The following is a 12353-nucleotide window of genomic DNA, read 5'->3' on the forward strand; positions in this document are numbered from 1 at the left end:
AAAACTTGGCTGATCTTGTCGGCTCCGCCGCTTTGTGCATGATACGGTAAAATTGGTATCTTGGATGAACGCAGGCTACCAGAGGGAGAGAAGGAGAGAGTGGACAATTAGAGTTTTGCAAACCTGGCGAGCCTTAATCTTGTAAGAAGTCTGCTCATGATTTTTTTTTCTCAATTTCTTATGGCGATTTCTTCACTACTTTTCAAATTTCATCATATGAAGTTCTTAGCATGGCATGGCGTTGAGCAGAACTTAGAAAGCGAAGAACTGTTTTGTATTCACGCTCACCGATTTGCATTCAGATTACTGATAGTAAACATCATGGGGAAGTAATGGTTTCTGCGGTGTAAATGTATGTTGATTTTGGTTGTATTTTGCAGCTGGGGGAGGCGGAAACTTATAATGTAGATGATGCCCTAATTGCTCTGGGATTTGGGAAGTTCCAAACCCTAGTGCTTTTTTATTCTGGGGTGGCTTATGCTGCAGAAGCAATGGAGGTGATGATTCTGTCTTTTATTGGCTCAGCTGTTCAGTCTGAGTGGAAGCTTTCTCCACGCGAGAAGAGTCTTGTTTCTAGTGCGGTGTTTGCTGGGATGCTTGTGGGAGCTTCTACTTGGGGTGTTGTTTCGGACAACTTTGGAAGGAGGCAAGTGAAGATTTTTATTCTTTGATTCTTTTGTGATTTTCTGTGTTTTTGTTCTGTTTTTTTGTCAATCAATTTTAGTTCATTGGCATTCTTTTGTGAATTTATGTCCTTTATTTCTTAATTTATAATGTTGAGATGAGAATGCTTAAGGGGATGGGTGGCTTTACACTTGGTGGCAAAATACAAAACGAATCGTGAAAGGATTGGTGTAGCTCCAGTGGCACATAAGATTAGAGAGAGAGTCATCTTTGATGGTTTGGCCACATTAAACATCGGCCATCTGATGATCGTGTTAGGAGAGTAGATCTTTTAGATTCTACTAATGTCAAGAAAGGGAGAGGTAGACCTAAAAAAATTTCAGCATATTGTATAGAAAATGATCTTGTTCTATTAGAATTAAATGAACATATGGCACTCAGTAGGATACAATGGAGAAAAAGAATTTATGTAGCCCACCTCAGTGGGATAAAAGCTTGTTGTTGCTGTTGTTGTCAAATTCGCTTAGGTTAATTATATTAGTTTTATATTGCCATTATTTATAGATCTTTGGACATTTTGTGGTCTTATAGATGATTGAACTTGTGATAATGTGTTTAGATTTGTGATAATTCCATGGTGATGTTTAGAGTGCAGTTAGTTTTTAGGAACGAAGATTTACATACATATCACTCAATTCTTTTGTATTTACATATCTTGCACCTAAACTTCAACTTTTAGATATATGCCACCTTGAGTATGAAAATGTGTAATTCACTTTTTAGAAGTGAAATTACTGGTATTTTTTATGTGATATAAGAGATTTGGGTGGTGTGGATGTAAGTGTTTAGTTGTTAAATATATAATATATAGGCATTGGATGGTATATATGTAACTGCCCTTTTTTATTTTGGGTTAGTAATAGAACTTTAAGTATTACAAAGCTATTTATACCTGTGTTTCATAGAAGTTAGGGCTATGAAATGTCCTTGTAATTGTACAAATATGTTTATTTCAAGGTACTTTTAAATAATGTGAGAACATTAAGCTTTGTTCAACCTATGATAGCTGAAAAATATATCTTTACGGATAGGTTGTGGGTGAAATATGTGCTAGATCTATTGCATGTCAATATTTTGAGTAAATAAGCTGAATGTCTTTTCCTTTGCTTTCATTCCAATAAATAATAGTCTATACAATCTATTTTAGGTACATAATATTCTGTATAAATTATGTTAGGTAACTTAATTAATACATATTCCTAATCTAAATATTCAGCTAAAAGGAAAGAATCTATGCAAATATAATATTTCATTCTTTGCAGCATTACGAAGAAGGAAACTCTTTATTATGTATGATTTCATTTACTCCTGATTGATTTTTTCCTCAAATTGATGCTGACTAATCAAAAAACATCAATTTGCTGACAAGAAACTGATGACGCTGTCAAGAAAGAACCTTAGTAAATATATAAGCCGTTTGAAGATCAGAAGTGATACGAGGAAGAGATATACCACCATCCTCATAGGCTTCTTGAATGGAATGACGATCCACTTCAATGTGTTTTATGCACTCATGAAAGACGGGATTAGCAGCAATCTGGATAGCGCTAGTATTATCTGCATAAAGAGAAGTAGACTCAAGCTGAGGAAAACCAAGCTTAGCCAACACTCCCCTAAGTCAAATGATCTTGGAACAAACAGAGGAAAAAACACAATATTTTGATTCAGTAGATGACTTAGACATTCGATCTTGTTTCTTGCTCTTCCAAGAGATTAAAAAGTTGAGAGATTAAACCAAGAGATTAAAAAGTTGCCAAGAAACATGCATCATCCAGTAATAGATCGACATGTATCAGAACAACCCGCTCAATTGACATCATTATAGTTTATTAAGGTGATAGGAGACTCCGCAGAAAAGAACAAACCACGATGAGAAGTACCTTTCAAATACTGAATAATACGTCAAACTGCAGCTAAATGAAGATGTGTAGATGCTTGCGTAAATTGACTAACTTGTTGCACAGTAAATGAAATATCAGGACGCGTAATAGTCAGATAATTGAGACTTCCAAGAAGTTGTCGATATAGAGATGGTTCAGATAAAAAGTCACCATCATTCTTTTGTTATTTGACATTTACTTCCAAAGGAGTATGAGCAGAGCGACCATCTTGAAGACCCAAAGCAATGAGTCTCTTTGTATGTTATGTTGATGAAGAAAAATACTGGCAGGAGAAGAGTGAACCTTAAGTCTTAAGAAATAAGTTAATGATCCCAAATCTTTCATATGAAAAGAACCACCCTGAAGACGCTTCTGTAGCTGAAACATCAATTTATTGTCAGATCCTGTGATGACAATATCATTAACATAGACTAATAACAAAACAATTCTCTTGTCAGTTTTACAAAGACTGTCAATTTTACAAAGAAATAATGATGAATCATACTGACTTTGAATAAATAAGAAACTAAGAAAGGTATTGCGAAACTTTTCAAACCAGACCCGTGGAGCCTGTTTCAAACTGTATCAGGATCGTTTGAGCTTACAAACATCATGTGAAGTTGTAAAAAATAATTCTGGAGGAGTCATATAAACATCTTCTTTGAGATCCTTATGTAAGAATGCATTCTTAACATCCATTTATTTTAAGAATCAGCCTTTAGATGCAGCAATAGATAACACCGACCGGACAATTGTCATATTAGCCACAAGTGCAAATGTTTCTTCATAATCAATCCCGTATTCCTAGCAATTTCCAAGAGCTACCAATCTTGTCTTATATCTGTCAAGAAAGCCATCAGATCGGAGTTTAAGAGAGTAAACCTATTTACAACCAATGAGCTTAACATTTGTAGGACATGAAACAATTTCTCAAGTGTGATTGTCTAGAAGTGTCTGAAGTTTCTCTTACATGGCTTTGACCCAACAAGTCTGTTTAGCAGTCTGAAAGTAAGAGGTAGGAACAGTAATATTAGTTAAAATTGTTGAATACCCATATCTATCTGGAGGACGGATACACCGAGTTGATTGTTGAAGATTTATTGGAGCAATTTCTGGATCAGAGTTAGGGAGGATTGAAGGTAAAGGGGGCAAGCATCGTGTGTAGACAATGTCTGACTTGAACCGTTTATTAGCAGAATAATTATCAAATTATGGAAGTATAACTGTATCTGATGTCGATACATGATGCTGTAAATAATATTCATGTTCAAAGAAAATCACATTTCGAGAAATATGTCAGCGACTATTAATTGAATCATAACACACAAAACCTTTATGATTAGGACTGTACCCCATAAAAACATATTGTACTGACTGAACTGCCAACTCATGATGTTCATGAGCAGGTAGATGAACAAATCAAACACATCCGAAAGTATGTAGCATATGATAATTAGAATGTTTATCAAAAAATTGATACTAGGGAGAATCATACTTCAATTGTTGAGATGGTAAACGATTAATGAGATAAACTCCTGTAGATAATGCTTTAGTCCAAAATTTAGCTCAAACAGAAGATTCTATCAGTAATGTGTGCACAATATCCAATAGATGTCAATTTTTCCATTCAACAACTTCATTTAGTTGCTGTGTATTGGAACATGAACGTTGTGAAACAATACATTTGTTATGGAGAAATGCTTGAAACTCATGAGACATGTATTCACTGTCATTTTCAGACCGTATTATGCAAGTGTAGAACTGAGTTTCAACATATGCTAAAAAAGTTTGAAATATAGTAAATACTTCTGCTTTGGAACGCAAAAAATAGATCCAAGTAAATCGATTATAATCATCAATAAATGTCACAAAATATCTAGATTGAGCATGTGAAGTAACTGGTGTAATTCCCAAACATCTCTATGAATAATGTCAAAACATTTATTGACATGACTCCCTGAAATAAGAAAATGTAATCTCTTACTTTTTTCAAGTTTACAAATAGAACAGTCAAATACTAAACTCTTATCTGTAGAATGAAAAACACCACTTTTAAATAAATGTTTCAACACCATATCTGTTTCAACACCATATCATCTTTAACATCATATCATTTGAATGACCTAATCTTTTATGTCATATGCCCACATTATTCTCAACAACTGAAGAAGCTAATGACATATTTCGAGGACTTATGAGAAATATTAAATTGTAATGGAAACAATCTGCCCACTTTAGACCCCTTTGCTATTATCTTCCCTGACACCTGATCCGGCACAATACAACCATCACGAGAATAATGTATGTCACAGTTGTTATCCATAATTTGACCAACAAAAAATAAGTAGATAATTTAGAAGAAACCAAAATATGTCTGAAGGAGGAGTTAATATCACTAACTGTCGTAATTGAAATATTATTTTCATCAGCAACCTAAATATGTTGAGTACCAGTGTACGGTCGTTGGTTATGCGATAAATCAGCTGTGTCAGTCATATGATTTGTAGCATCCGAATCAACAAACCAAGAAAAAGGAACGAAAGTAATAGTTTTACTTTTTTCTTGAAGGTCGAGAGTAGAAAAGCCAGAGAGAATCATCTGTTGAACCATATATGGTGTCACAACTGATTGATTATTGCCAACAACTGTGGATGTCGAGCCAGGATTGTGAGTGTCGGTTACCGTGGCATGAAGTGTTTGTAGTTTGCAGTTCTTGGGTCGTGGTCACTCAGTAATAATATGTCTCTTTTGCTTGCAATAATTACAACACTTATTTTTACAATTCCGTGCTATGTGATTAAATTTCTTGCAGCTTTAGTACTGCACTGTTCCTTTCCCTTTGGTCTGAACATCATATTTAATATTAATTATTTCTGATGATCCACCTGTTGAACTAATAACAGCTTGTGTCGCCAATCTTTGTTCTTCGCGCAGTAATTCACCAAAACAGATATACAAACAAGGAACCAGATCTCTGTTTAGCAACCTAACCTGAGCAGTTTCAAATTCAGGTCCGAGCTTCATTAAAAACTGATCACGACGACTTTCTTCATGAATAACCTGAAGACTAGCTAAGTTCTCATTTGTCATCTTAGCATAGATAATGTCAGTATATTCACTCCATAAATTTAGAAAACCAGAATAATATTATTCAATTGAAAGATTATCCTGACTATAATTACTCATGTCAAGTTCTAATTGAAATAATATTGTTAAATTGAAAGATTTTTTACTATAATTACTCATGTCAAGTTTCAATTGAAAGCGTTTTGCGGAATTATCTTGATTGTAAACACGCTTCAAGTATTCCCACATTTCTTTAGCTGTGCTAAAGGTTCGTAAATTGTTCACCATATGAGCCTCAATATAGATCCCAAAATCCAGGAAACAATTCCAGCATCCTTTGCTTCCCATTAACCAAGATCTTTTGTCTCAGTAGGAGCTGGATAAGACCCATCAATATGGCCCAATAGCTCCTCTTTTAATAACATTCTGAGCTGAATAACATTCTGAGCTGAAATTCCCATGCGACATAATTTTTTCCCGTAAATCTGATAACTAAGATTTCACTAAGGTTTCAGAAGACATTCTAACTAGAATTGTCGTTGATTGAAATCAACTAGAAATCAAAGATAGCCAAGATATCCAGAAATCGAAATCGTTGATCAAAATCAACCAAAAAAAATCGTGCACTACCTTAAATTAGGAGGGGAGTCCGAAGCCAAGGAAAAACCAAGAGATCCAAAAAAATCAAACAAGGCAGAGGAGCAGCGGCTATCACGATCGAACAAGGCGGGAAGATTGCGGCTGTCGCGATCGAACAAGGTCACAGAACTCAAACAAGAACAAGTACGAGCGCTCCCGACGATGCCGGTGAATGATAACAAAAGCTAAAGAATACCAAGTACCAAGGATTCAAACCGATTCAAGCTCTGATACCATGTCAATATTTTGAGCAAATAGGCTAAATGCTTTTACCTTTGCTTTCATTCCAATAAATAATAGTCTGTACAATCTATTTTAGGTACATAATATTTTGTATAATCTATTTCAGGTAACTTAATTAATACATATTCTTAATCTAACTATTCAGCTAAAAGGAAATAATCCATGCAAATATAATATTTTCTTCTTTGCAACATTGCGAAGAAGGAAACTCTTTATTCTGTCTGTTCTTTATTCTGTCTGATTTAATTTACTCTTGATTGATATTGCAGAGGCGGAATTAGGTTATATCCAGGGTGGTAATTGCCCCCACTGGAATTTGTAATTTTTTCTATATAAATAGTAAAATTTAGATATTTAATAATTTTGCCCACCTTAAAAAACAATGCTTGTGCCGTCCCTGATCTAGTGCATCATCCACACTAATTCACACTCCATAGCAAATGCTATAATTAGAAAATTCTTACTTTGTAAAATATAGAATGAAATCTGCTCCTTAATGTTTTTGTATTTTTGTTGTTACCCATACATCTATAGCTTTTTTTCAGGAAAGGTTTTGTCTTTACAGCACTGGTGACAAGTGTGGCTGGTTTTCTAAGTGCATTCGCTCCCAATTACATATCTTTGGTCATCCTTCGATTTTTTGTTGGTGCTGGCTTGGGGGGTGGACCAGTTCTCTTCTCTTGGTTTCTTGAGTTTGTTCCTGCTCCCAGCAGAGGTTCATGGATGGTGTTCTTTTCCTTTTTTTGGAGCATAGGCACAATCTTAGAGGCTTCACTTGCTTGGGTATGATTTCTTTCTCAATGTCAACAAAAACTTTCTTTGAAGTTTAATTTCTTTTTGTTTATATGAAAAATTCTCTTTTTCTTCTAATGTGTGTATTTTTCCTTCATTATCATAATAAAATGTTAAATATCTATGATGGTTCTCAGAGCTATTTTTACACAATTCTTTTAATGCTTCACATTCTTTTTGGGTTTAAACTTCAAATAATCTCATGTCTATTCATATGATTAATTTTTCCTAGTGTTTGTTTTCTCCAATGTATTCCTCAATATACATAATTGATAAAAAATGGACTTTTCAGAACTAAATTGGGATAAATTTAATATAATAATGGGACTAAAATGAGACAAATTTTGTATCATGATTTCTACACGAGGGACCATATTGATTCAATGTTATAAAGTTGAAGGACTAAATTGTAAACATATGATATAGTATGTCCAGATAAATATACTTCCTCCAGAATTTCTCATCTCAAATTTCAACATTTGGAGCATAAACAATGCCTTATACCTTAATAAACTATCTTGATCTAGCACATACTTCTCTAAATTGCCCGTCTTAACCTGCTCAATAACTTTTTGAATACTATTATCTCTAGTTAGAGAAGCTCAAATTCTGCCCTTTAAAGTTGGCTGCACCATCAACTGATATAGTTGAACTATGTCATCATCACTAGAATCAACTATAGATAACATCAACCTCTCCAGATCTTTAATTAACTGCTTCTGCTGAGTAAATAAATAGTTAAAATTATCTGAAGCTTTTCTACTCAGCGTATCAACAATGAAATTCATTTTCCCCAGATGTACTAAATACCTAAATAATAATTTTTAATAAATTCTAGCCATCTCATCTGCCTCAAGTTCAACTCTGAGTCAAGATATATTTCAAACTCTGGTGGTTAGTAAAAATTTCACATCTAACTTCATAAAGATAATATCTCATATCTTAAGTGCAAATACAACTTCAGCAAGCTCCAGGTCATGTGTAGGATAGTTCCTTTCATGATTCTTCAATTGTCGTGATGTAAATGCAATGGCCATACCATGCTGCATAAGTGCACATCTCAAACCCTCAAAGATGCATCGCTGAAAATTTGAAACCCAACAGAACCTGAAGGAATGGTAAAAATTGGAGCAGATATTAAACAAGTCTTCAACTCTTGAAAAGGTTCCTCACAGCGATCAGACCAGTCATACTTCACTATCTTTTGAGTCAACCTGGATAATGACGTAGCAATCTGTGATAACCTCTCAACAAATATTTTGTAATAACCAACCATACCTAGAAAACTCCTGACTTTTGTGACAGTAGGAGGTCTTGACCAATTTACAATCGCTTTAATCTTATTTTGATCCATAGATATGTCGTCTCAACTGATAATATGCCCAAGAAAAGTTACACATTTAAGTCAAACTTCACATTTAGAAAATTTGGAATGAAGTATGTTCTCCTTCGAAACCTGTAGCACTATCACGACCCCACCTAGGGCTTGAAAATAACCAAGACGGGTATAGAAAAGGCAGACGGTGTTAATTAAATTTTTTAGATTAACTTAAAATTAACAATGAAAGAGCCATATAAATTAAATTATAGCGGTACAATTAAAATTACCTCATTACTGGTTGTCTCTGTCTTCTATAAATATTTTATCGTCTATCGCTCTTCTTTTAATAATCTAATTAAACATAAAAAGTTAGTTAAAACAACTGTGAACTAAACAAGTTAGTGAATACTTTTATTCCTAAACTATAACAATATAAGGAAAAGAAAGAACAATATACATGTTAGTTAAAATTCTTTATAAATCAATATAAATATTTGACACACTTCAAAATATTCTATATCATATCAATAACATTTCATATTTATACAACCGTTACAGGAGATACCGTCAAAAAATTGTGTCAATTAAGATGCATCAATATCAAACTTTTATTCCATTTATGTGCACGTGTACATTTGTTTTCTCCCACTATACCATCAAGGGGTGCTTCATCTTAGCCAGTCATGCTTAAATAAGCAGTTATCATAAACATATGTATCCATCACATTCAATATACACCAAATGCACTAGTACATAGCTACAACATTCGTAGCAATATTTCCAAAAAAAAATTAATATCTCAATCAGAATAAATTATGCACAAATATCATTAACAACAAACATATTTGAGGATAAATAAATTATTATTATAGTTTAACAACACAAGTATGCACCTCGATGACGCATAATTTGCTATCAGACTTGACGTCGATTTTTCTAAAAATTGAAAGCCTAACATGGTACTTAATTTACCCGGTCAACGCATTCTAATTAAAAATAAGCATTGGGAGTTGTGCAACAAAAAAGTGACTGTCTAGATCATCGCAAAACGGACACTCGCCATCTATCCATTTGGATTACTAGCCCTTGATAAGCCAAAATATCATATCAGGAAATCGAATGGTTGAGGTTGAATGACCAAGACCGAATGATCGAGACCAAATGACTGAAGCCAAATGACCCATATTCTAAGACCCAACATCCAAGTCTTCATGATTCAACAATGCAGTTGGAAGTTGGCCTTTCCCAAGACGCCTAATCATGATAGAGGTAAATTTGATTGGGGTAAAGGGATTCACATCTATAGGCTCATGGGAAATAGGCCCATATATGTCATTTTATGAGGGTCAACCACTATAAATAAAGGAAATTAAATGTAAACAAGGATCAACTCTTTACCAAAGAAACATTTTCTCATTTTTTGAAGAATCTTTTCATCTTATGGAACACACCGTAATGCAACAAATCCAAGAGCTTAAGGAGCAGATAATGAAAGTAATTAGAGAGATGCTTGCCTAGGTGATGGTCCGACCATCTCAACTGGGGGGCCCACCACGCCAGAGAAGGGAGCTTGATGTCGATGTCAGAAGAACCCTCTCACCAACCTTGAGTACAATGCTAAAATAAACCTGCTAATTACTTCATTACGAGCAATAAATGTAACATATAACAAGTATAAAATATGAATACAAATGAAGTAGCAAAGGTATGACTAACAATCCTACAAAGTAACTAGAAATCTAGCACAAATAATGATAATTAATGCCCCTAACGACGAATGGTAAGTTTATTCCATAATAAATAACAGTCACTTATCTCGAAGCGACAAAAATAAAACTTCTAAATATTTCAGTGATTCAACTAATTCTGAGTAACGGTCCCACACAAATTAGAATTTAAACTATAAGAGATTATGTAAATAGAGATATTAACCTAATTAAAGTTATCCCTCCCTTAAATTATTATAATAATCAAATAATTAATTTAAATTTACTCTATATATATGTTTATTCATGCAAATATATATACACACACACACACATATGTACATACATGCATACATTTTCTTTTTTTTTTCAAAATATTGGTCAAAGGGCAAAGGTTGGAGCCTCCAACCAACTCCATGTGACTAATTTGAGGCAAGGCTCGAACCCGTGACTCTCGGGGTCTTACAAAAGTTGCCACCTAATGAGCCACGGTGGTGTCACACACACATATATATAAGAAAAAATGAAAGGAGAACTAATGAGCCACGGTGGTGTCACACACACACACACATATATATAAGAAAAAATGAAAGGAGAGGAGGGGCTGACAATGCTGAGCTATCGAGGAAGGAGGAAGGGATTTTGGCTCGTTGCCTTTGGCGAGGGCCAGGAAGAGTGGGGAAAGAGGGAGAAGGAGAGAGCTGCTGTGATCGATGACTGGGAAAAGGGGAGTTGGTGGGATGAGTCGAGGTGACTCTCAACCCCTCGATTGCAAATTTATATGGATTTGAGGCGGTGCGATCGAGCAATTTGGGAAGTTGGCATCAACGAGATCACTAGAAAAAAGGAAAAAGATCACACCATCTGGAAGTTGGCTTGGCAATGAGACTGAAGATCGAGCGTGGGAAGTTGATCTAGAAAACGGCGAGCAAAATAGGAAATAGAATTTTGAAATCAACGGATTCAGAAGGTGGCAAAGAAAAGATCGCGTTAAAGAGAATAGTGATTGCATTAAAGAGAGTAGCGATTGCTGCAAGAGGAAAAAGAAAGTTCAGATCTTAGAGATTCAAGGACAAATTTGAGCTATTCTTATCCTTAAACATATAAAAAAATATCTTATAAAAGTTTTGCTATAACTAAATTTGAGCGCTTGAATGCTTGCATGTTCTTTGTTGTCAATTATTTTGGCTTAGTAGAGGTACGAGTTCAACATTAGTATATTGTTCTTTTATTTGGGCTAATTTGGTCATTTAAAGAAGTAAAAAATAAATTATTTTAATCAAATCTACTGCTAAAGCTACATACAAAACTAGGAATCAGTTTGCATGTTAAATGATATGCATAAAAACTCGTTTTAGGAAAATGTGTTTTTTTATTGACAGCGACTTTATATATGTTTAAAAATACAAGAATTTGACACCACTGCTAGAAGATCTAAATCCCTGACAATGACACCAAAAACTTAATGCAACTTTTAATATGCAAGAATTTATGAACCCAAATTTATATATTTATAATGATTTTGTAAAGTCACAATTTCAAACGCAAGTATACGTATCAATCAAGTAGTACAAGGCTCTAGTGGAGTCCCGTTTATCGATCCCACAGTCAAATTCGAATCTACTACTATTAGTTCTTAGTTGGAAGTGCGATTTAAGAGGTTTTACTAACAAATACTCCTAAATGTAAGTCTTAAGTTTAACAAAACTAATAACTACTCCTAAATGCAAGTGTTACATGTAAAGATAGTAACTATAACTAAATGCAAATATTAATTCTAAAGAATTTCTGGAGGAATTAGTTTGGAGAATTTTGAGATAATAAAAACTAGTATTCTATTTTTATGTAATGAATTAGATAATGTAAAGAAACGAGATGCATTAAATATTGTATGTGTCAAATATGAGCAATCTTATTCTTTATCCTTTGGTCCAGGCATAAAGAACATTGACTATTCCTATGCTTGTTTACTAAATCTATGGCTAGGCTGGGAGGATACCGACTCTCACTTCGGAGCTCCCA

At 34.1% G+C, this 12353-nt stretch overlaps 1 protein-coding gene across 1 annotated transcript in view; it reads left to right on the forward strand.

Moving 5' to 3' along the window:
- Window positions 1-6: 6 nt before the first annotated feature.
- LOC110033484 (organic cation/carnitine transporter 7-like) overlaps window positions 7-12353 on the forward strand; it is a 21911-nt gene continuing 9564 nt past the window's right edge. Inside the window, exons 1-3 of the mRNA XM_020737482.1 lie at window positions 7-141; window positions 381-646; window positions 7058-7295. Coding sequence (XP_020593141.1) covers window positions 492-646; window positions 7058-7295 — 393 coding nt within the window. The 5' untranslated portion in view covers window positions 7-141; window positions 381-491. The remainder of the gene's footprint in view (window positions 142-380; window positions 647-7057; window positions 7296-12353) is intronic.

Source organism: Phalaenopsis equestris, unplaced genomic scaffold (assembly GCF_001263595.1).
Source record: "Phalaenopsis equestris unplaced genomic scaffold, ASM126359v1 Scaffold000002, whole genome shotgun sequence".
Taxonomy (NCBI): domain Eukaryota; kingdom Viridiplantae; phylum Streptophyta; class Magnoliopsida; order Asparagales; family Orchidaceae; genus Phalaenopsis; species Phalaenopsis equestris.